This window comes from Vulpes vulpes, chromosome 3, assembly GCF_048418805.1.
Source record: "Vulpes vulpes isolate BD-2025 chromosome 3, VulVul3, whole genome shotgun sequence".
Classification (NCBI taxonomy): domain Eukaryota; kingdom Metazoa; phylum Chordata; class Mammalia; order Carnivora; family Canidae; genus Vulpes; species Vulpes vulpes.
Genome location: NC_132782.1, coordinates 115,846,470 through 115,871,921, shown reverse-complemented (window position 1 = coordinate 115,871,921; position 25,452 = coordinate 115,846,470). Strand labels below are relative to the sequence as shown.

The window sequence follows — 25,452 nt, the reverse complement described above, 5'->3', positions numbered from 1 at the left end:
TGGATTTACAAAGATACTAATGAACCAATGTTTGCTAAACTTCATTTCACAGTGAGTCTATATAGAACATTAAAGAGGAAATAAAAATTCTCTTTCACAAATCCACTGAACACTTACAATATATGACACTATTCTGGCAACATACAATATAATCTTAGTAACTGGGATGGATAAAATTGGAGTTCCTAAATTATATATCTCGTTTGATTTTCTAAAATCTAAAATTAGAAGTGAACATTTCAGGTTCATTTTCCTATGTGATTCTATCATCTCCTTAAATCTTGTCATCAATATCCATTTAATTTAAGGAGAAAAATTGGGTAAGAGCATTCCCATTTTTCAGAATTTTGATATGAAAATGACAAACGTCCATTTCATTTATATTTCACTGGCTAAAATTCAGTCTCATGCTCATACTTAATTGAAAGGTAGGCTGGGAAATGTAGTCTTGCTGTTTATCCAGGAGAAAAATAGATACGCTCAGTTCACAGAATCTGCCAATTTTGTCAGTTTAAGACCTTCTATTCTTAAAGCTAAATATTCAATACAAAATTGTTGGTTGAATTGAAAAGGAATGCCTTCTGTTTATCCAAGCTACTGTACAGACAGTGGAGGCAAGGCATATTTTGAGGGAGGGTGTGGTTATCTTCCATTACTTCAGCCATAAGTGAGGGATAAACACATATTCAAAAATCTCTTTACAATCTCCTTCCGAATTTATTAATATTTTCATCTTCTGTTATGCCTAAGGGTAAAGGTTAAATGATGAGATTAAAATACTATCAAAGTAACATTTTGTCTTAAAATAATTTCTTTAATGTGTTAGTGTATATGTTTTAGCGTATATCTAAGCCTAATATTCTAGGACAGACCTGTAAGTCCAATTCTTCCCCGTGCCATCCTCCCTACATGTAATTTATAAACTTTGATTCTATCAATCCTTCTCTCACCACACCATGGTCCTTCACAACTTGAATTTCAGCTTCCCTGATGTATAATAGCCAGGACTGAATGCTTTTTCTCAGGTGTGGTTGCACCATGATTTGCAGAGGCATGATAGAAATTTTTCATGGTTTGTATCCAAATGTTTTTTCTAGTGGTGCCAGATTTCAATGAATCAATGTTTACTAAAATATCTCCCATGTTTGCTACTGAATCTTATACGTAAACAGTATTTTATTCCATTTTGTCTTATTAGCTCAGAAGTCTTCAGAAATATTATTTACACAGTCCTGTATCTAGCAACTTATTCCTAATTGAGATCTTGGATTCTACTATATATATATCCATTTTTCTTTAAAAGTGCTCCTTTTTGTACTTCAAACTTGTTCTCACCACCTTTTATTTTGGCTATGGAACTGTTTCTTCTAAAATGATAAACCTTGTTAATCTTCTTCAACGACTCTTTTGAGAACCAGTCCCTGAGCACCTCCTGGATAAGCATTTTCTTCTTTTGAATTTTATCTGAATCTGTAAACCATTCTTTCTTTATCTGTATAGACAGAGATCCAAGCAGAAGCTATCTGATCATTTGCATGACAGAGAGAGAAAAAACCATTTTGGTGGATACCTATATCACAATTATTTTGTACTTTTGGGGGGAGGGGGTTTTTTGGACTGATTTTTGTCCTTTAGAATTTGGGTTCTACAAAGACCACACCCTGTTTAAAAGACTTAATATCTGCCCATTCAAGACTACTTTAAATGATTGTAATTTGTTATAAATGAAAATCTAAGACACTCTTGACTGCAGTTTGTGGTCATTTATATCAATCATATCTGCTGTTATTCACAAACTACTCAGCCTTATTTATGAGCACTAATCCTTGTTTTATGTAAAATGCGATTGAATAAATCTACCTATCATTACTTCTCTCATGTGATAGGGATTAAAATCTCATTTCAGAGACTAAGCCTCAGGAAACTATTGCAAGCATATGTGACAGACCACCTGGTACAGTATTGGGCTTTGGAGCAGGAATCAAATCCATACCTGCAGAATCACTTGGGCAAATCTTAAGTACTGAAAGCACTTCCATGAATTCAGGTCTGCTCCCTTTAATAAGTGGATTCCAGAAGAAAAAATTGTATAGACTTTAAGAAATGTATTGAAATGGTAAAACTATTACTTCAAAACCTAATTCTAAAGGAGCTGCTGAGCAACACTGATGATCTGGGATCCTGGAAAACGTCTTATAAAAGTGTTTCCCAAAAAACATAGTTTACAATGCTTTAGAAAATATGAAAGGCTAGATTTTGTAGACTGCTTGGTACATTTCTTGCTGCTTCTCTTTAAATAAAGTAGGAAAAAAATCTACAATGTTGTAGTCCTTTGGCTTTATTTTCTGGGATTAAAAAAAAAGTATAGGCATAAATGTTTTTACATGGTCTTCTTGAAGATAGCCTTGAAAGTAACTTATCAAGTGGCTTTGTTTATATTTCTTGATTATCAGCATTCATCAGTATCACTGTCAACCTTGATTAACTGGTTAAAAATGTCGGAGCAGAATAAGGAACTTTCATGAACATTTCCCCAATCCCTGAGAATCATTAATCATCACAGATATATTTCATTCCTTCATCATAAATCTCTAGAAAGTAGCCGTGTTCGTTCATTGTTAACCGGGCAAGGAGCAGTGTCATAGAGGGTTAATCCATGTAAATTGGCTTCCACATGTAAAGAAATTTTCTGTAACAAAAAAGAAAATTATATATAGAGGTTTATTCCTTAAAGGATCTTCAATGTCCTCGACATCACATCTTAAATATGTTCTGAAGAATATTTTTGGGATTGGAAATGTAAATCAATTCTAATAAGTAACAAGATTGAGATAGATGTCGTACTGCCAAAGGTGTCATCTATAGTACCAACAGTTAGGAAAACCAAGCTTTTCTACTCAGAAGTTCTTCGTTTTTCTTTGTTTTTTAAAAGGAATCAGTGAAACTAAATGTTGAGGTTGGCCTATGTAAACATAGGCAGAGTTGATAAAAATTTGTAAAAACAGTTTTGCAAATTTACTTGCTTTACAATCCTCTTTTCAAGGCTGAACACCTTACTAATGATACACTACTTCCCCAAACCAGAAACAATTTACCTGAGAAGCTCCTCTTCTGGCATTGCTGCCTGTGAAATTAATTTCCAAAAAGGATGGAGACTTGCCTATAGCAATTTCTTTTATCCCACCTGAGGGAAGTTTGACTGTATATCTAATGCTGTGTTTTCTTACCTGAAAATCACGGATGTAAGTCAGGAAAAAACCAAAGAAGGAGAATGACATAGACCATTCTGCTGCAGTGGTGATCATGTGAAGCACGTAACCCTTGAGGGACAATGGAAAAAAAGAAGAGTTCTGTGAAATTTCATTTGAATGAAGTAGAATTTCTGTCAAATAAAAAAACCCATAAAACCTATAAAACAATCTGCCTTCTGAAAATCAAAGGCCATAGGTAAACATTAAGAACATATTAATCTACTATGGCCTTTTGTAAAAAATGTATCCATGTGAATTTATTAATTGTAATAAACATGCCATACTAATTAAAGATGTTAATTAAAGGGGTAGGTACAGAATATATTGATAACATAGAACCCTCTGTACTATTTTCACAATTTTTCTGTAAATATGAAACTGTTTAAAATAAGGTTTGTTTAAAAATTTAATTCTATTTATACTTAACACTTAATTTCATAACTGAACTTTCTAGAAAACAAAACAACCTTTAATTTATTAAATATATCTCAAGAATTAAAGATAGACATTAGGAAAGTCCTTCTAAATCATCTAGCTATTGTAACTTCAAATAGAGCAAATAAAATTTCCATCTGAAGAACTAAGAACAGGAGAACTTCTACTCTATAATTGGAAAGTTACTTCCTTTCCCACAGCCATAAGATTCATTAAATGACACTAAAAATGTTTAAGTAAAAAATGTTCATGATAAACTTAGTTTTAGAGCATTAAATAATACATGGATTATGACTGAGAGAATCTAGTAAATTATTTCATTCTTTCATTCTCACAAACACGCCCTATCCAAGGCTAATTCTTTTAAAATAATTCATAATGAAATGCCACTGAGAGGTTTGTGAAAACAGATGAACTTATTTTATCACCTATTTAGTATATGCTCCTCCTCCTTTTCTCCTCAGGATCAAAGAAGTTATCTCTATTCAGATACCCACTATATCGGTGTCCAAATGCAGAGTCCATAATAATAAACTTCTGGATAATAATTCAGAAAATAAGTATTCTAATAACAAAAGATCTCAGTTGGGTATGTTATACATTACATCCATATTTAGGGGAGCCAATTTCTGAGAAAACTCTTTGCCATCACAATTTTCTTCGTGTCTTGAAAATATTCACTGTTCAAACGTGACAGAAGAATACAGGTGGTTCAACATAAACTCGATCATACATAGAAAATAATCCTAATTTAACAAAATGATTATTCTACTGAAAAAGTTTTTTGTGATGACATGAAAAATACATCAAAATCAACCAAAATAGTCATCTTAAATATAAAACTAAGTTTTATAGATTCCAAGTTCTTACTTTGTCCTCAGGATTCCAATGGAGTTTCTGTACTATATCTGTGCCAAAATTCCCACTGTACAAAAGTGATGAGCAAGTCAGCACTATAAAAAAAGTAAGTCAAGGAGAATCTCAGAGAAGACCTGTAAGTTTAAATTAGATTTAAAATAAAAATAACTTTAAAGGTCCACAAAGATTACTAATACGTTTGTTTCCAAGGTCCAAACCCATTTCCTTAAAGGTCGGGTATTATACAGCTGTAGTGAAAATTAAAAATGGACCTGGAGGATTACTATGAAATGGTTTGCACAGTCATTCCCACTGTGCTGTCAATTGGCAGTACTACCCTAAAATTCTTCTACATAATTGTTCTCAGGGAGGGCATTAACCCATCCTTCATATCTCTGAAATGAGTACGATCAGGCTAAATGTTATCTTTGTTCCTAGCTCAATTACCGAGGTCCTATGTAGAATTTGAATTTCATATTTCAAGTCCTCTAATTTAGGGTCACTAACCAAAGAATCTCACCCATAAGATGTCAACAGCGTTCACAGTCAATTCCCTTCCAAGTGTAGCCACATTTTACAGCAAAGGATACTGCTTAATGCACTTACTCCACACCAGATAACCACCAGTAGTCTGATCCAGAAGACTTGTTTGCCATGTATTTTGGGCTGCATTTGGTAGGAAAGGATGGTCTGAACGAACATATATAACGAGCCCATACCAAAGGTGAGCACAGCTCCACATACATGTACAATGAAAAAGGCTGTTTTCTGAGAGGTAAAAAGAAGAAATAAAGTAAATAACAGAAACTCAAAACACATTGCCAACACAATATTTAAAAGCACAAGCCAGTGATTTCAGGAGGACACTCACTGAATGGAAAAGCACTATGCATCCTACAGATAATTTCCTGAAGCAATTCTTAGAGTACTCCATATAAGCCAGATTAACAAATTGTTCATATGTCACTACTGAAAATATGACAGTAATTATTCATTTACACATTGAATAATCTGTTTATTTCGGTGCCTCTTCTGTGTCAAGCACTGTTCTAAGTACTCAGATGTATTAGTGAACAAAACAGACAAAAATCTGGCCCTTAGAGTTTACATTCAAATGAAGAAGCACAAACAATAACTAACAAACTTTAGAAATAAATAGAGTCCATCATATGTTAGATGGTAATAAGGTCTATAGAAAAAGAATAGTACATGGCAAAGGAGGATCAGGATGGTTAGGAAGCTGGAGGGAACGAGTTTCAACTTAAATCTAATTTAATGTAAATATAATTAAAGGCTCAAAAAATTAAAACATTCATTCCCTCTTGGCTCTCATTGATTGGTTTTGATAAATTATACAGGGGAATACAGTGAGAATTATAAATTCTCACTTTTTTCTTCTTTACCTCACTCTTATCAATATCCATTTACATTTTATTTTTTACCACATATACCCTCTGCTTAAAAGTGACAACAGTAGCTCTCCAAAAATCCTACAAATATTTTCAGTTGAACCACTCTAGTTTTCGAGCTGATGCAGCCTGTATCTCATTTGGTTGAGAATTCACTGTATAGCACCTGGCACAGAGTGTATGATGGGGTAACGAGGGGAGAGGTTAGGGCTTGGGTCCCTTCTTTTACAATTGGCTGTGCTAATTCACAAACACAGAGCCCAGATTTTTTAATTGAAGCTTTATAAGAAGTTTTTGGTGTAAAGAAGCAAAAGATAACAATGTTTTTGCCAAAGCCATTGGTTTTCTTTTGGAAAGAAAGGGATGCTTTGATTCAGTTTGGGGTGTTATAACTGGCAATAAGTTATGACTGCTGGGAAGGGAAAAAAATGCACACTTTACCACTTTGGGTAACAAAGAAAGAAAATTCAGCACCTGTGAAACATAAAATGAAATTATCTTATCTTCTTATGGGAATTTATCTACATATATGGATGGATAAAGGCTGGAAAATATAGGCAAAAACAAAATTAACTATTTTAGGGCTACAAGCAGGAATATGGGTGAATTTTTCCTCTTAAAAATATTCTCATATATACTGATGAAGCTAAATACAGAGTAGCCTGATCGATGCCCACCTGTGATCAGTACACAGTCCCAACAAAATCCCGTGAATTAAAAAGTAAAAATAAAGAACGGAGAGCGCTTACTTCTATATTTTTATAATTAAAATAAACGCATTTAAAACTGGTTTTAACTGGCAGTACTACTGCTTGTATATTCAATTTTATCATTTTAGAGACCAGGAAAACAGCAAAAGATCTTGAAATAGGCCAGAGAGTATTCTTTCAGTGGAATGTTAGAGCCTCTGGGACTGGTTCTATACAAATGGGAGTTTGATTTGCCTTTCATCGAGCTATTTTTCACAGAAAATTTCTGTAATGATAGAAGTTATGTGCAGAGACAGAAGTTAACATATTGAAAACTTGGGCAGCCCAAATGGCTCAGCGGTTTAGCGCCGCCTTAAGCCCAGGGTGTGATCCTGGAGACCTGGGATTCAGTGCCACGCTGGGCTCCCTGCATGGAGCCTGCTTCTCCCTCTGCCTGTGTTTCTGTCTCTCTCTCTCTCTCTCTCTCTGTCTCTCTTGAATAAATAAAAGTAAAAAAATAAAATAAAAACATTATTTAAAAAATATCAAAAAAAAAAAAATCGAAAACTGATAGTAATGTGAATAATCCATGTCTATATAAATGCAAATTGCGTCCTTTTAAATGTTATTATCACTCAGTTTTGCATCATAAATTTATTTTAGCATTCCTTATCTGACTACAAATGTGTGGTACCTTGACTTCTCTTTTGGGCTGATCTGTAATACCTACCATTTCCCTCATTAAGAAGTTAAATACAATCTTTGACACATGTACAAAAGTCATTATTTTATCCTCTTTAAAAATATCTCCTTTAACAAAACAAAGACAACCTGATTCTTTGACAAACACAAGAAAAATCATAGAGATATGTGTGGTCAGGAGCAAATGTCTGATAAAGAACTTATAAATTATATATTGAGTGGTCTATAATCTTTACCTAAAAGCAATAGATGAAACTTCAGGAACTAAATTTCTGCTTACTTATCCTCTATCCAAAGTCTTCTTGAAGATAAATTTTATAGGAAGAAAGAATGGTTTGTGATGAGAGAGGCACATATTATAGTTATGTTGCCATGAGCCATGCAATAACAAGGATTACTGGTAACCATCAGAAACTAGAAAAGAGGCATGGAATAAGTTTTTCCCTGTGTCCCCAAAAGGGACACATCCCTACTAACACCTTGTTTCAGATTTCTGCCTTCTGAACTTTGAGAGAACAAATTTCCATTATTATAAGACACTCAATTTATGGCATTTTGTTATGGTAGCCCTAAAAATTAATGCAGATTTCTGCTTATTTAACCCTTCCAAGTTTCCTCCAGGATAAATTTTCTAGGAAGGGAAAAATTCCTCTAAGTAGGCACCGAGGACACTTACCATGTGTTTGTTTTGCTGAATGCTATTATATATGGTTGTTTTCAAAGAAATTAAATTTGTATTTTTTAAGTCAGAGTTTTTCTAACCTCATTAGGTCTCTTTAAGCATAGACAACCACAGTAATAGCAAGAGAATTTTTATTCATCCTGCTTAGTCTCTTTGGCTTCTTTAATAAGTTACTAAGCAATGAGAACATGTTTGTTTGAAGTAGTATGTTAGGTGCTGAATATAAAATGGTGAACAAAACCACTGTACTTATAACTAATGGAGAAATAGATCAACTAAGAACTTTAAAAACCATAGGTATAAAATTAGTAAGTGCTATGAAGAATTTGTTTCCAGAGGCTTAGAGAACACAAAGAAAACTCAAATTATATAGGAACAAGTCTATTCACAGAGAAGACCTCCCTGAGAAAGTAGTTTGTGTAGAGATCTTGAAGACATCTAGATATATTTAGGTTTGGGGTTGTGAAATGTCCAACAAAAGAAACATGTGAAATGGAGTGACATAAACTTGTCTTATTTAAGGAACAAAGAAACTCCAGTGCTATGTACAGGGGAGGACATTAAGTGGGGGAATGATGGGGACACCTGGGTGGCTCAGGGGTTGAGTGTCTGCCTTTGGCTCAGGGGTCTGGGATTGAGTCCCACATTGGGATCCTTCCGGGGAGCCTGCTTCTCCCTCTGCCTATGTCTCTGCTTCTCTGTCTCTCATGAATAAAGAAATAATATCTTTCAAAAAAAAAAAAAAAAAAGAGGAGGAATGATGCAGAACAAGGCTGGAAAAGTAGATCATGCGGCTAGATCATGCAAGACCTTTGAATTAATTAAGCAGCTTGGTAGTTTATCAAATTCCTTTTTCTCTCTTATTACATCTTTTCTTTTTTTTTTTTTTAATTTTTATTTATTTATGATAGTCACACAGAGAGAGAGAGAGGCAGAGTCATAGGCAGAGGGAGAAGCAGGCTCCATGCACCCGGAGCCCGACGTGGGATTTGATCCCAGGTCTCCAGGATCGCGCCCTGGGCCAAAGGCAGGCGCTAAACCGCTGTGCCACCAGGGATCCCTCTTATTACATCTTTTCATGGAACTTTGGAGCTATAGAGCTTTAAGCAGGGGTACAGGGAAACAGTGAGATGTATATATAATTCCAAAAGAGTATACTGGCTGCAGTATTAAATGAAAGGGATCTAAGAGTGAACACAAAGGAAGTATTTAGGAGGCTATCACAGTAGCCCAGGTGAGAGATAATGAAGTCTGAACTGGTTGAGAAGGAGACGGTAGAGAGAGAAGCAGAGATGGAAATGGAGAGAAGCAGATATCTTCAAGAAATGTTTAAGAGGTAAAATCAACAAGTCGCTACTTTAAAACACAGTGCTAGACTCTCTTCCAAGTCAAACTCTAGAACTAGAGTTAATTTCTGCAAGAGATAAGTGGGAAGAGGAGGGAACAATGCACTCAATGCACTCATCACTTAAAACAGGCAGTAAAAGTTTACATGAGAAAGGAAGGAAGGACATGAGGTGCTGTTAGAGTCTGCTTATAAACAGGGCCCAGCAATCAAGCCATCAGTGAAGGATGTAGAGGAAATTCAAAAGGTCCAAAGTTGCATGAAAAGGTATGATCAAGAGAGTAAAAGAAATTTGATTCAAAATTACAAAGCCCAGGACCCCTGTGGTGAAGGTGAATTAGAATGAAAACTGAAAGGAAAACAGTAAAAAAAAAAAAAAAAAAAAAGTATATAAACTGTTTTTGTAGGTGGATTCAAAAAAGGTAGAAAGAAGGGTGCATGAGTAGCCCAGGAACTGACATTGGAATTCACTGAACTGTATAAACAAATACCAGTTACTAATAGGGGTAGCAGCTTAAGTATGGAGGTCACTTTGGGATTCATTTTTAACATACAGTGATGAGAGATACTGTTAAATTGATAAAGGGACAACTAGAACAAAGAATCACCAGCCATATACTAAAAATTCCCCAAAACATTTTTAACATTAAGCTTTAGAAATTGATGAGTGAAGGCAGGACCCTATTTGGGTCAAAGACAGCTAACCACCAAAAATTTTGTGTCCCTTCTATAGTACACAGTTACCCCCAAGAACTGATGCTCAGTAAGACTTCACTTCCCAGCCCCTCTTGTGTGTAGCAAATAAATGTTAATAGAATGAAGTGAGTCACTGCCACGTCAAGGTTGTTAAGAAGGAGGTGTGATTTCTGCATGTTCTCTTTAACTGTTTCAACTTGCTAGATGCAGAAGATAATAAGGACTTAAGGAATGGGAGAGCTCAAAGATGGACAGTGTCTGAGCCTTAAATCATTGTGGAAGAAAAGCCATCAGCCAAAATTACGTGCAGTGGATGCATGAATATGCCTCTATATGAGTATCTGCAGGAGTGTGTATAAATAATTATTAGATGTCTAAATAGGTTATCAAATGTCTAAACTGAAACTTTGAAGACTGCAAAGATATTAATCAAAAAACACCCATATGCCCAGGATACAACTGTTATTACCAAAGACTCATCTGAAAGAATGTCAATAGAAAGGTATGTGAAGAGTTTGCAAATATTTGTGAAGGTTGACCTGCTACTTTAAGAATTCCCTAAGAAAAACCTGGAAAAGCTCCATATCCTCTCTCTACTTCTGCATATGAGGGGCTCAGCACCTAGAGATAAAGGTGATCAATGTAACAAGAATGTAAAATAGGTAAATGCGTGTAACTTATTAGGTATAGTTTTTTCCCAAATATCTTTATTTTTAAGTAATTGCTACACCTAATATGGTGCTCGAACTCACACCCTGGAGATCAAGAGTCACATACTCTACCAAACAAGCCAGCCAGGCAACCCCTAGCCACATATTTTTTTAAAGTTTAAATTTATAATTGTGTCACTTATAATTTATACCAATTCTCTCTGGTCTTGGAGTAATCTCCAAATAAGTAGTAATGAAGAGTCTAATAAATAGAGGCCTGTGAATCCTTAAAAGGTCGGAATAATTTATAGGTGTTCAGGAGCTTACCGAAAATGCAGTTTTCTCATTGCATGTGTAATGATCTCAAAGATGGCCAAATCATTTAAAGGCAGGGGACTCTACTTTGCTAAGGCAAAAAAACAGTGACAATGTGTAACTGAATGTTTCAGGTTTCCTTTTTAACATGTATGAATTTATGAACCTCAGGAAAATGCCTATGCTGGGTTAAAACACAAACCTGGAAATTTGCCACAACAGAAAGTCCAAAACAACTCAGTAATCCAAGTACAAGGCCAGCCTTGTTTAATTTGATGATATGAGTCTCTTCAGGACTCAGAGCTTGAACTTGCTTGTAACGAACATAAATGGTAGCAATGCCTGGGAAGAGATAACCCAAAAGACAACAAAGTAATAAGTAACCAGGGAATAAAGTTGCCAATAAAGAGTTAACAAAGGTCACATAATATGAATCTTCCTTTCAAAGTTGGTTTGAAAGAAGAGAAAAAAAACAACAGGAACAGCTGTTGACCTTAAGAACATTTAAGGTTGCATTTTGGAACTAGTAATATCTCTGGCCTCTTGTGGGCCTCACATTTATAAATATTTAGGATAAAATTTAAGAGGTAAGTTTGATGCTTTTGGAAAATCTCTAATGATAAACTTTATAGAAAACAAAATATTCTATATGATTAGCATTAAAGTCTAAAGTAATTGGGGGAAAAAAAAGACAAAAAAAAAAAACCCCAAAACACCAAAATATGATTTATTTGCCCCACTCTCATTTAGTTTTATTTCAAATTATTACAACAGGGCTGAATCAGATATAGCAGTCAATTACACAGAAAACAAAAAACAAAAACACTCACTTTACCATCCTTGTTAGTCAAGGAAGGGTCAAATCAAATTTTCCATTGCAAAAACATTGCCAAAGAACTTAAAAGTATAGAAAATAAAACAGATATGCTTTTGTAGACATATTTTTTAAAACTTTAGTCATAAGATAAACTTCTATGCACTGAATCATTCATTTCCTTAACTTCAATTTTTGACCCAAGCAGATAATAAATATATGAAGAATGCAAATATTTAAAACAATCATGATTGCTGGAAAAATATTTTAGTAAATTATTTTTTTTATTTTAGTAAATTATTAATAAAAGTTTGATTCAAAAAATAAATAATGAACAAGAATGCAAAATACAGTAGAATTTCATTCCTTTGGTGACAGTACATTTTTCAAAAACCAAAACATGGGGCAGCCCCGGTGGTGCAGTGGTTTAGTGCCGCCTGCAGCCCGGGGTGTGATCTTGGGGGCCCGGGATCGAGTCCCACGTCGGGCTCCCTGCATGGAGCCTGCTTCTCTCTCTGCCTGTGTCTCTGCCTTTCTTTCGCTCTCTCTGAATAAATAAATAAATAAATCTTAAAAAAAAAAAAAAACCCATGGAGGATCCCTGGGTGGCTCAGCAGTTTAGCGCCTGCCTTCGGCCCAGGGTGTGATCCTGGAGTCCCGAGATCAAGTCCCATGTCAGGCTCCCTGCACGGAGACTGCTTCTCCCTCTGCCTATGTCTCTGTGCCTCTCTCTCTCTGTGTCTCTCTTGAATAAATAAATAAAATCTTTAAAATTAAAACAAAACAAAACATGGTTCCAATGCTACTCTGAAAACTTCTAAATTATTTACCCTAAATGAATTTAGTTGGTGTTAGTTGTGGTCAGTTGGTTTATAGCTTTTTGTCCTCTACTGGTCATGTGAAATCCACTTCACGTCTCAAGAAATATTTGGTTATACCTTACAACTTCTATTTGGAAAATAGCCTCATAGATATTTTTTAAAGATTTATTTCTATAATTTAGCATTTCTAGCAATTGCTTTTCTTTTAAAAGAAACATCTGTGATTAAAATTTAGTGATAACATTCCCTCAGGTATAACCAGAAAGTAAAACAAGTCACCCAAGTGTTTAAAGAAGGAAAGGCCAATTTCACTATTAATTTTGATTTTTAAAACAATTTGCATTACTTACACAGAACTGCAGCAATATTTAACATTGCCCCAAACAAGCATTTTTCTGGAGCTACTGTACCAGTGTCACTGAAAGAAAAAAAAAGAAGGTGTGTGGATTTCTCATACTAGACATACATGTGTATTTTTCCTAAGGAATAAGAAATAACAGGGGTTATTTCAAATCCTGTATCTTTTCATGTATTTGTAAATTTAATTCATATAATTTTATGAGAACATGACATTTGGGCTCACAGTGCTTACCTTGTTTACTTTTTTCTCCTATCAGTTGAAATTATTTCTTTTTCACATAACAGAAATCAATAGAAATTGATTTTAAAAAATAAAATATTTTTTTGTTTTTTACCCTATGCTGGGAACGTTAGGGCTGTGTTACTGATTTCCATCAGTTAGACAGGTATGTTCAACTGTCTCACCTGAATGTTCCCTAGGTCCTTTCACAACTCTGCTTTTGTCATCTGTTGTTAACCCTGTCTATAATTCCATTAATACCTACTCATTTCCTGTTAACTAAAAAAAAAAAAAAAAAAAAAAAAATACGGGATCCCTGGGTGGCACAGCGGTTTGGTGCCTGCTTTTGGCCCAGGGCGCGATCCTGGAGACCCAGGATTGAATCTCACGTCGGGCTCCCGGTGCATGGAGCCTGCTTCTCCCTCTGCCTGTCTCTGCCTCTTTCTCTCTCTCTCTCTCTGTGTGACTATCATAAATAAATAAAAATTAAAAAAAAAAAAACTTATCAAGTACCTACTGTGTGCCCAATAGCATTTTAGGGACAGGAATATAGTAGTTAGTAAATGAGATAAATCTCTTGCCCTCCTGGAGCTTCCATGCAAGACCAATTTTTCCTCCCCCCCATAGCCTTGGCCAACTCCTCTAGCAAAATGAGGACTCACAGAGCATCTGTCCAGACTTCTGTTGAAATCACTTATCAAAATGTATTGGAATGCATTGACTTACATGTTTGTGTTTCAGGGCAGCATGGAAAACACAAATTCGGATCATCAGCCCACCTACCATTTACTGTAGAACCTTGGGTACTCTTTCATCTCTCTATGACTATTGTTTATCTGCAAAATGAGGCTATTAATTCCCTCCCAGCCTCATCAGCTCAACATGAGGTAACAAAACTGACAATACAGGTGAAGATCTAGCACAGCAGCAGACACAGGGGAGACACCCATTAGATGTTAGTTTCTTTCCCTTCCCTCAAACTAGTAAAGATAAAAAAGATAAAGTCTTTGGCCATGAATTGAAGTACTAGAGGAAAGAGATAATAAAGATCTCAACTAACGCGATGTAATCAGAATAGAAAAGAGGTGGAAAGTCATGTCTGGTAAGGAATCAATAAGGTCTGGTGAACATTTGGGTTAGGTTTAGGAAAAGTAAAGTAACACATATAAATTCTAAGGATTGCTCCTTCAGACTCTAAGATGTATCTTTAGAAACAGAAGATTTTGTTACACTGATCATCTTCAGGGAGTGGAGATTATGGTTTTGTTGTTTGTTTCCTCCACCTATCAAATTTTCAAGAATAATGTAAATATATATTCTTCTAATCAGAAAAAATTTTCAGATTTCCTAAAATTTGACTACCTGTATTTCAAGAGACACTAGAGTTTCCAAATATCCCATAAGGAAATAAAAGCACGCATTTCCGAGATGGCTAAGTGTGTTCCTGCCTCGGCTCTGGAACAGACCGATACAAACTGGCCTACAAGTGAAAAGAGCCAAGTCCATCACCTCATCAGCACAGCACTCCAACTCAGTGGTCATCAAACTATTTGAATACCTGCCATTAAAAAAAAAAAAAAGTCTGATAATGTAACTTCAAAATATATGTATTTATTATATAAGTTTAAATATTGAAATTAAAAAATATACATAGAGATTCTAATAATTTGTTTTCGTGCCCTAATACTCATCTTGTGCATTCTCCCTAGGCATCCACTACTTAAACCAACTAAGAGAACACCTGAGGCACACTTGCACTGAAATTGTCTTTGGAGTGAAATTAACATTTGGTAGTCTTTTGGGACTATTAACAAACCTTTTAGATGAGGTCTACGAACTGAAAGGAACTTTGCAAAGTGTCTAGTCTAATTTAATCATTCTGCAGATGAAGGAAATGAGCGAGAAGTAAAATTAAGTAGTTCTGAGTTTAAATGTATGAGAATGTTGAAAAAGATCCCAGGGTAATAATAATAAGGTCAGTAGCAGAAAAATAAAAGGGCAGGAGAGGGACGGAGAAGGAAGTGTCTACAGTACTATAAGAAAATCACGTGCAGTACCATCAGAGAACTGAAACTCTGAAAAAGAACCCAAAGGCCTCTTAAATGATTAAAAGCACTTTAAAGTGAAAGCAGACAAGTTCTCAAAGGGGAAAGAAAAATGCTGAAAGACACTCCAGAATAACAGATGTATGTTCTCTAAAAAGTTACTAAAGAATGAACTGGTTCCCTAAGCTACATGTTCCTCTAGCAAAGTGGTAATCAGTGGTGATTATTCACCATATTATTCCTAGAACTGGAACCTTAAATTCTAAAGTATCTTTGGTTTTTGTACATATTCCCAAAGTGTACCAAATTTGTTGATATCCTTTGCTCCATACTATACCATTGTGGGTACAAATGTAAATGGTAACATTCGATCTTTTCTCAATATTCTAAAAAGATAAATTTATAGCCTCTTGGTTTATCATCTTTTAAAAGTTCATTATTTTCTGTGTTGGAGAGGTTATTTTTCAGAATGGAAAAAAATAAATAAATGAAACAACTTATAACAACAAAACAAACTAAGGAAGGAAATCAACCAAACCATTAATTACCTCTGGATGGGAAGGAACTGGAGAGGGGTTGAAACAGACTTTCATTTTTTACTTTTATAATCAGTTTTAGTTACTTTTATAATTGTTTAAAATGTGTTAGTTAGGGTAAGTATATATTGTCTTTAAAATTGGAAAAAAAGAGTTACAAACATAGCACAAGCAACTGAGTACCCATACTTCCATCATTATTAGTTTTGAAATTTCTAAAATATTACTGATAAATTTTGATACTTAATTTGTCAGAAAGATCTAGATAATATGCCATAAAGATTAAGAGTAGAGTCTCTAGAGTCAAATTGCCCAGACAAACTGCATTTTGGTTCCATCACTCACTAAGTCATGTGGCCCTCTCTCAAAATAATAATTCTTACTTCAAAGGGTAGTCATAAGGTTTCAAGTATTCCTCACCTGAAGAATGCTTAGAACATTATTTTGTGCACAGTAAGTAGATCGAAAAATAGTTGTCATTATCATTATCTTATAATACTATTACTGTTGTTTGCAGCATTTTTTGAATAATTCCACTTCAATCTTTTTAAATTTTAGTTTGCTGACATACATATATGTACATCATTATTTTCCAATGTAGTTTTCAATAATTCGCCAGTTGCATATAATACCTAGCACTCATCACATCATGGGCCCTCCTTAAAGCTTGTCACCCAGTTACCCCATCCGCCCACGGAGTAACCCTCAGTTTGTTTCCCAGAGTTAAGAGTCTCTCATGGTTTGTCTTTCACTCTGATTTTTCCCCACTCAGTTTCCCCTCCTTCCCTTATGGTCCTCTGCACTATTTCTTATATTCTGCATATGAGTGAGACCATATTCACTTTTATCTTCTGAGACAACCTCAAATACTTATTTAGAAGACAAGGCCCTTAAAGTGTTGTAATTCACTAAGTGAATCTTACCCCTGTTTTTACCCCACCTTCCTCTATAACATGGAAAGAGCCAAATGTAACTTCCTCTTTATATTCTTTTTTGTATAATGGCAAAAAAAAAATCTGAATTTTAAAATGTTAACATGCAATGTTTGCTTCGATGTTAAAATGTGAATGATACATAAACAGCCTCCTATGAAAGAATATGTTTCACTGACCTGATATAAGGCAAAGCAGGGTCAACATGGTGAAGTGTTATGGCCGTAATGTACGAAAATATGAAAGCAGCAGCTGTCCAAATTACTAGGGCAGAAGGGAGGAAACTGAGACCTTGCTGAAACCACCACATCTCAAACAGGTCTTCTGAGGTGGAAAAAACAAATTAGAGATTATTCACAAGTATTTAATCTCCTACTTTAGCCATCCACTCCCACAATCTTTTATACTCATCACCATTAGCTGTTCCACTTCTGAAATCATCCCCCACACCATCTACTAACACCTGGTTGCTTTCAATTTCTCAGTAAATGGAACCAAGCTTCACCCACTGCCATACCCAGAAATATTTTTTCTCCTCCAGCTTTACACACATAATCTAGTAGTTAGTACTGTTTATTCAACCTCCTAAATTTCCTTCAAATCTACCCCTTCTGTCCATCTCCATTACCACTACTCTACCTAAAACATCATCTTTTCTTCTCCAGATTATTATTATAATCTCCCAAATGGTCCTTTTCTAGTGTGGACCACAACCCATCTAGACTCCACCCTAAAACCAGGGTGATCCTTCTAATTCTGAAATACCAATCTGACCACCTATTCTCCTACAGAGAATCTTTCAGGGCCTCCCTGTGCCCTTATAAATTGTCTTTCCTCCTTAACTCAGTCTATAAGGTCTTTGCATCGTCTGATCTCTACTCACCTTTTGGTAATTCATCTCTGACTACTTCTCTGTTCCCAATTCCATGCTCTAGCTCTCATCTTCATCACCATTAACAAAAGCAAACACAGAGTCTATTCTCTGTCAGCACGTGCTAAGCGCCTTAAATACACGATCTCATTTACTTCTCACAACAGAGTTACAGAGGTTAAGAGAACTGTCCAAAGTCACAGGGCTGGGACTTAGTAGAGACAGAATTCAAACTCAGGCAGTCCTGTTCCAACACCAATCACTATGCCATACTGCTGTATATGTTCAAATGTATCAAGCTCTCTTGTACACTTGCAGACCTTCATGCATACTGCTGTCTGGGTAACAGACACCATGCTATCACCCTCCAGCCCCACTACCACCTATTAACTCCTATATATTTTCAAATACCGACTCTTCTGGCTTCAGCTGAGTGTCCCTACTTTGTTTCCAAGAGCACCCTTTACTTCCTCGATCAGGGCATTCATCTCACTTAACTATTGCTTGTTTGCTTGGTTTTATCTTCCTCACGAAACTAGGTTCTGACAGAGCAGGAACCAGCTGTTTTGTTATATTTCTAGCTCCTAACATAAGAGGGGAAAGAAAAAGAGCATCTAAGTATACACATATCACACATCACCACCTTCTGTCTTAAATTCCAGACTGAGGATGTTATTAAGTTACCATAAGTGATTTTGGAAACACTAATGTATCTGAATGCACTTAATTTTTAAAAATACAGAAATACTTTCAAATTTTAAGAAATTACCCCTATGCATGTGGAAATAATATCATATCATGTTTGGAGGACTATCTTCTCATAGTTTGATGGACAAAAACTGAATATTTCCTGTGAACTTTGTAAGAACAATTTTTTTTGTTGTGGTCAGCCATTTTTGACTTACGCTTGTCATTTACTTTGATCGTTTGACTTGTTGCTAAATATGTATATTTATTTATTTATTTATTAAAGATTTTATTTATTTATTCATGAGAGACCCAGAGAGAGAGAGAGAGGGCGCTAGAGACACAGGCAGAGGGAGAAGCAGGCTCTGTGCAGGGAGCGGGATGAGGGACTCAATCCCTGGTCTCCGGGATCACGCCCTGGCCAAAGGCGGCACTAAACCACTGAGCCACCCAGGCGTCCCTTCTTCATTGGATTAAACATGGCGATTCCTTGCCACATTCCTATAGTGCTTTCTCCGGCATAAGTTCCTGGGACAATAATTCTCAATTTCTATAAATTTTTATTTACTTCTAAAATCTTTAATTTTTCTTTCTTTGAACATTATTTTAATTTGTTTTGTATAATTCTAACATAATATCCTTAGAGGAATCTACTTTCATATTGTTGATTTCACTAACCCTTGCACCTGTTTTATAGCTTTTGACTATAAACTTGTATTAGGACAATTTTAATTGGGAGTATTCTAAAAGGCTTGGTTTTAAGGGTGAATCATTCCAGGGAAGGTCTATATCTATTTTTATCAGGCACTCTGGCATATTACCAACCCGGGCCAACTTTAATTTCCTAACTTCCAGGTTTTTTTAGACCATGCAAATATGTACATTTGAACCCCGAATCTGAGTGGTCCCAGACTCTGTAGTTTCAAGTTCTCAAGGGGTAGCTTTACTCCCGGACCTGGATCTAGGTGAAAATAAACACATTTCTTTGTGATCCCCCTTTGCCAGGAAGGAGATATTTTTCCTAGCCCTCCTTTCACTGAGTAGATTTTTGAGGATCCCGGCCAAATTTGGAGGAAGGTGGTTCTTCAAGGCCATGGGTTGTACAATTTCAAGTAGAAATACTCATGTTTAACTTTTATGAAAAAAAATCACTCCCTGAAACACATTTATACAAACTACCACGTGAATGGTGCCTCTTGGAGTTATATACCTGGGAGGTCAAAGAGGTATGAATTCTCTTTCTACCTTGGGTGGTGAGCAAGAGGAAACCTACCACCTGTCCTTAATTGTGCTTTACTTCTGCTACCAGCCAAACAAGAAGATACTCTGCTAGTTTATTACTCTGATTTCTACTCTTTCTTTGACCTTTTAGGCCTGGGGATTTCCCTTTCTGTTCTACAGGCCTGCAATGCATTTTAAAGGCTAATATAATTTATCCAGCATTTAGGTATTTTGGCAAAAGGAATTTTCAAAACATTTGTGTCCACCTCACTGCCAGAAGCATAGCCTCTTCCTCCTTTAACCATTGTTGTATGCCCACATCCTTCCTAGTCTTTAAAATCGAGCTCAAATATACCTTTTTCCACACATGACCTTCCCTAATCTCTTTGCATCTGTAAATAAGCATTCCTTCCTCTGAGAACACTTGATTTGCACATCTCTTATGACTTACTGTCTTCTACAGTATGATAAATAAGGAAAAGGTCTTAAGTGGATAAAATCCTTGATGAGAGACTCTATTTCACTACCTATGCACAATAGAGGGCCTAGCCCATAGTAATCACTAAATATTTTCTGAATGAACAAACAGCCAAAAACAAATCCTCTTAAACCCCAAAAAGGTTCATGATTTTTCTATTTCAGTAAACAATATTGCCATTTTCCCAGGTTATCCAGATTCTAAGACCTTAGAGTAACCATAAGTCCCAAACAGTATCCTCTAGCCACACATGGCTATTTAAACTAAAATTTCAATTGGCTAAAACAAAACTTAAAAATTCAGTCATTCAGTCATACTAGCCATATGTCAAGTCCTCAAAAGCCACATGTGTCTAGTGGCTACCACTAAAGGATGGTGAACATATAGAACATTCCCATTATCATGGAAAAGTTCTATTGGTCTATGCTGAACAGCTATTACAGGGATTGCATGACAGCACAAGTAAAGAAACACATTACTGATACATAATAAGAGGTAGCTCTTAGTACTGTTAAATGGTCTAAAACAGTACATACTTCAAGGTTTATGCAAGAACTATATGTAAAATACTGTCACAGATGATCAGTAAATGGCTGTTTCTCTTTTAGACTGTAAGAGATGAATTACCTGTTTTACAAGTTCATAAAATATTGGTCTTCAAATCTCCATAAACCTGCACCTTTTTAAATCCCGAAATCTACATACAAAGAAAATAAGAATGTTTCAAACCACATTCTTTTAAACATGAACAATTTCAAGTCAATGCACCAATATTTGTTCATGGGTAGGACACTATGCTACAGAATTATTAATAAGCTATTTTTCTTTAGAGTCAATACTTGTGTTTTTTTAAATTAGTTTGGTGAACATACAGGATTATATCAGTTTCAGGTGTACGATACAGTGATTCAACACTTCCATACAACACCTGGTGCTCATCAGGTTAAGTGTACCAGTGTGCTTTAAAATAATGTACCATCTGAAACTAAGTACTATTTTAAATCTAGGATATCAATTTTCCTACCCTTTCTCACAATAGACACCTTTTGCTGATCTCAAAAAAGATAAACGGGAAAACACTGAAATTTCCTCCTATAGAAGGAAAGACAAAAATGAGGAAAGAAGGATAGATTAGGCAAAATAAAACATTAACTAGTCCATGTGGTGCAATGGAAAGAACACAGCTATGTGATCAGCTTTACCCAACTGCAAATCCTAGCTTTATCCAAGTCCCAGCTGTATGATTTTAGAAAAGTTACTAAGCTCTGAGTTACAGTATTCTGATTTGTAAAGTAGCTATCTCAAAGGGTTTTTTCCTAGAGTAGAACAGAAAAAGCACACAATATAACAATGACAGCTAGATTTACCAATTCTGTACAACTGTAACTAGCCACAGGGATCCAGAACAACACTTAATTCTTTGCATGTATGAATCATCTGGGATTCCTATCTCCTCAGGCTTTGAGGGTTCTTATTGTTTAAACAGTTTAGGAGAGAAGCAAGGCTTGAAATGATTTACCAGTATGCTAATGACAACTGAAAAATTTAAGCGCACTGACTTGATGAGGAAAGGCTCTTATGCCCATGCATTTTCATAGTTGAAAGCTGGAAGTAAGGCTGGCTAACTGCCAAGCAAACAAAGTTAAAATTTTAATGGCTAATAATTTAAGAAACCTTTGAAAATATGCAGGAATAACCTTCATATAGTAGTAAGAGTGCTTAATGAAATATTCTTGCATCTCTCACCTACCTTCCCTGCTTTCTTTGAAGATCCATGAAATCAGAACTGCAGTTACAATTCTTAAATTTCACAAATATTTGAATGGCACTAGTAATAAGAATTCCTTAATACTGTCCCCTCTACGTGGTGACTGCTAAAAAAACAATAAGAAAGTAAATTTTGGATATTCCACGTGAAGAAAGCCCTAAACTCTTTATAAAAAATCCACAGAACCATAAGGCCCAAAGAAAGCATAAGACAAAACAGTTATTTTTCTTAAGTCTAACTTGGTCTTCTGACAAGTGTGATATTCTTGTAATTGTTAATCCTAAAGAGTCTAGAAGATTAAGTAATTTTTTTTTTAGTAAATTGGATCAAATGGGTTAAAACCTGATGATGTCACAAGAACTACAGAACTGCCTTTGGGGACTGATTTATAAAATTAAAATTTGGGGGAACTGGACCAATCATTTCCCCGGTGTGTTTTCTGGTTTTCAAATGTATCCTAACGTAAAGAAAGCACAGAGTGAGGATGCAAAAGAGCAGCATTAGGCTTTCTGCCTTGGGCCCACAGACCCCTCAGTCCACGTAGATGAGCTTCAGATAAACACAAGGTCACCGCAGGTCTCAGCTTCAAATCTGCCCCCAATCCCTTTGCCAAGGAATCAGAGCCCAGCAGTGAAAACTGGAACGCGTACCTAACCGCAGCTTTTGTGGGACTGGGGCGACGGTTCTTGGTAGCCGTTTAAAACAAAACCAAGGCATTATTTGCCAAAGCCCCGGGACGCGGATTTCCGCCAGGCTCTGCCTGCGGCCAGGAAAGGATGCGGGGGGCGGAGCCTGGCCCTGCCCGCGCGCCTGGGGTGAACAGGACGCGAAAGGAGCCGGGAGGCAGCAGGATGGGCAGGCAACCGGGAGGCGCGGAGAGCCGACCCAACCGCACCTGCCCGCCCGCCCTCCAGGACCCCAAGCCCGCGCCTGCCTGCCCGCCCTCCAGGTCCCCCGAGCCCGCGCCGGCCTGCCCGCTCTCCAGGTCCCCCGAGCCCGCGCCTGCCCACTCTCCAGGTCCCCCGAGCCCGCGCCTGCCCGCCCGCCAGGTGCCCCCAGCCCGCGGCCGCCCGCCCTCCAGGTCCCTCCAGCCCGCACCTGCCCGCCCGCCAGGTGCCTCTAGCCCGCGCGTGCCCGCCCTCCAGGTGCCCCCAGCCCGCATCTGCCCGCCCGCCAGGTACCCCCAGCTCGCGCCTGCCCGGTCTCCAGGTCCCCCCAGCCCGCGCCTGCCCGCCCGCCAGGTGCCCCCAGCCCGCGGCCGCCCGCCCTCCAGGTCCCTCCAGCCCGCACCTGCCCGCCCGCCAGGTGCCTCTAGCCCGCGCCTGCCCGCCCTCCAGGTGCCCCCAGCCCGCATCTGCCCGCCCGCCAGGTACCCCCAGCTCGCGCCTGCCCGGTCTCCAGGTCCCCCCAGCCCGCGCCTGCCCGCCCGCCAGGTGCCCCCAGCCCGCGGCCGCCCGGTCTCCAGGTCCCTCCAGCCCGCACCCGCCCGCCCGCCGGTCCCCTAGCCCGTCCGCGCTCCGGCCCCCAGCGGGCGCCTCTCCCGCGCTCCGCACCGTGCGGTCCCGGGAGGCAGGGCCCCCGCCACGCGCCTCGCGCTGCCCGCCGGCCCCCGTGCCCCGCCCGCCCGTCCGCGGTCCTCCACCCGCACCGCCCCCGGGCGCTGAGGCCAGCCTCGCCCGCTATTCGGCCTACCTTGCTCGCCCGCCTCGCCAGTGCGGGCCGCGTCCCAAGCCCGCGGGCGGGACGGACGCGGGGTGGAGCACAGGGCGCGCTCCCGAGCGGCCGGGCCGGGGCACCACCCCCGAGGAGCGCACTCCCCGGTGCGCTCCCCCCACCCCCACCCCGAGCGGCGCGCTCCCCCCCACCCCCACTCCGAGGGGCGCGCTCCCCCCACGCCCACCCCCACCCCCGAGGGGCGCGCTCACCCCCCCAGGAGCGCGCTCACCCCCCCAGGAGCGCGCCCGCGCCGCCGCTCGTTTCCGCCCCGTGTTCCTCCTTTACGGCAACGCGAAAGTGTCGCGAACGGGCCGCCGCGGCTCGCAGAGGCTCAGCTGTCTGGAGTCGGAGGTCTCATTTCTAGCCGTGTGATTCCGGGGTCGGGGTAAGGCTGCGGGGCTCGGCCCTGGGAAGATGGCCGGGTGCGACGGCCGTGCTGGGGGGCGCGACTGTCGAGAGGCTTGGCGAGCGCTGCGTGCTCTGGGGTGGGGCCCTGGAGGCTAGGTGTGTATGGGCTCGGCCCGGCGAACGCAGGGCTTCCCGGCGCCGCCGGCCCCGCGCGCGGCCTTGTGGGGCGGGTGGGGTCCGGCCCGCGGCCCAGGGGGGCACGGAGAGGGGCACTGGGGCGCGGGCGGGGGCTCGGCCGGGGGGCCGAGGGGGCGGGAGCTGCGGTGGCAGGGGGGGCGGGCTGCTGGGGCGCGGGGGGGGCCCGGCCGGCCGGAGTGGGGGGCGGGGCTGCGGGGGGGTTCGGCCGGGGGTGGGGGGGCTGCGGGGGCTGCAGGGGGGGTCGGCCGGGGGGAGGGCTCTGGGGGGCGGGGCTGCGGGGGGGCTCGGCCGGGAGGGGGTGCTGCGGGGTCGCACGAGGGCGCGGCCCGCGGGGAAGCCACCTGGCGCTGCCAGGCCCGCCGCCTCCTGCGCAGGTACCCCGAGCCCCTAGCCCCTAGCCCCTAGCCCCTAGCCGTGATGCACCCGGGCCGGGCGGCCTGCCTTTCGGATGCGATGCTGGCGATTCGCGTCTGGGCCGCACTTCAACTTTTCTAGAAATTTCAGCGTACATCTACTTAAACACAGCTAGGGTTTATTTCAGCAGTATTCTTTGGAGGAGGGAGGACAGGAGGGTTCCGAGGCTTGCGGGTGTTTCCAGGCACCCCGCATGAGCAGCATCTTTACAGCTAGCTGTATTCAACGTGTTTTCTCCGACTCGGTGTTTGCGGTTGTGTCATTTTGCTGTTTGCCTCCTTGGTATCAAACATACAATTTTGTGTGACGGCTCTTCGTTCATTGATGAATCCGTATCATGATACGCAAGTTCATAGTTGTGTTTCAGCAAATATCAGCGTCTTGTCTTGTGTGTGGGCAGAGAATATTGTTTCCACCCTCGCACTAGTAGGGTAGGAATGTGTTCAGTGTGTGTGTTTCACCGTCCTAAGTACATTTAGCATTACTGCTTTAGAAAATTGGTGTTCGCATAAAGTTCCAGCGATTGACGTTCTAAAAGCGTTTGTTTTGCTGCCTACTTGTTCTGTGCTGAGGAAAACCAGCCAGAGCCCCTGTACGACTCGTCTGCACAGTGCTTCCACTTGAGAAACGAATTTGATAAATCTGCCTCTTGGTTTAACCTGTTCTGTCCCGCCAGAGGCATCTTTATTTCTTGTCCGGTTAATAGATTGTTCTGAATGTTTACAACTTTGGTTTCATGAATTTATTCTCCTTTCTTTCCCACACCCAATCTCTTTTCAAATTTATATTGTAAACAGTTAAATGTTTTTATATGTAAACTCTAAACTTTTTTATGAGCCATATTACGTTTTATTGCATATTCAATTTGTTTTCTAGGCAGCAAAAGAGTTGTTCTTTAAGCTGGCTAAAGTGCTGCTGGTGCTGTTGAGGGTCATGCTGTGCTGCCTTTTTAAAGGGAATATGAAAATAATCTATAAAATGCCAGGCTTTT

General features: G+C 39.3%; 2 protein-coding genes across 21 annotated transcripts in view; one reads left to right on the top strand and one right to left on the bottom strand.

The window, feature by feature from the left end:
* Positions 1-23,861, bottom strand: DRAM2 (DNA damage regulated autophagy modulator 2). 17 transcript variants are annotated; one of them, XR_012000717.1, is made up of 11 exons: positions 23,478-23,616; positions 21,768-21,891; positions 20,645-20,714; positions 16,940-17,084; positions 13,018-13,085; positions 11,235-11,374; positions 5,135-5,312; positions 4,557-4,639; positions 4,115-4,223; positions 3,228-3,320; positions 2,316-2,689 (listed from the first exon to the last, which is right to left on the bottom strand). XR_012000717.1 is itself a non-coding variant. In XM_072754349.1 (10 exons), exons 4-10 carry the CDS (start codon positions 17,068-17,070, stop codon positions 2,582-2,584), a joined length of 801 nt encoding a protein of 266 aa, XP_072610450.1. In that variant the 5' UTR covers positions 17,071-17,084; positions 20,645-20,714; positions 21,768-21,891; positions 23,731-23,861; the 3' UTR covers positions 2,316-2,581. The 17 variants fall into 17 exon arrangements, 16 of the variants coding, with proteins under 16 accessions (XP_025838235.1, XP_072610461.1, XP_072610462.1 ...); XM_072754349.1 differs by lacking the exons at positions 4,115-4,223; positions 23,478-23,616 and adding an exon at positions 23,731-23,861; XM_072754350.1 differs by lacking the exons at positions 4,115-4,223; positions 23,478-23,616 and adding an exon at positions 23,711-23,795.
* The window catches only part of CEPT1 (choline/ethanolamine phosphotransferase 1), a 37,751-nt gene continuing 36,053 nt past the window's right edge, over positions 23,755-25,452 (top strand). For 2 of the 4 annotated variants that reach the window (XM_025982402.2, XM_025982421.2), the window contains exon 1: positions 23,755-23,886. The gene's annotated coding sequence lies outside the window, so the exon portion shown is untranslated. Of the gene's footprint in view, positions 24,006-25,452 lie in introns of all 4 variants that reach the window. The other 2 variants (XM_025982412.2, XM_072754347.1) reach the window with 2 other exon arrangements.

Excerpts from the sequence above, each read along its gene's own strand:
- DRAM2 (XM_072754349.1), bottom strand. The coding sequence starts at position 17,070 with ATGTGGTGGTTTCAGCAAGGTCTCAGTTTCCTCCCTTCTGCCCTAGTA. Across the intron at positions 13,086-16,939 it reads CCTGCTTTGCCTTATATCAG|TGACACTGGTACAGTAGCTC; the intron begins GTCAGTGAAACA and ends TTTTTCTTTCAG. Across the intron at positions 4,640-5,134 it reads TGGAGTAAGTGCATTAAGCA|TGCTGACTTGCTCATCACTT; the intron begins GTATCCTTTGCT and ends CTTTTTTTATAG.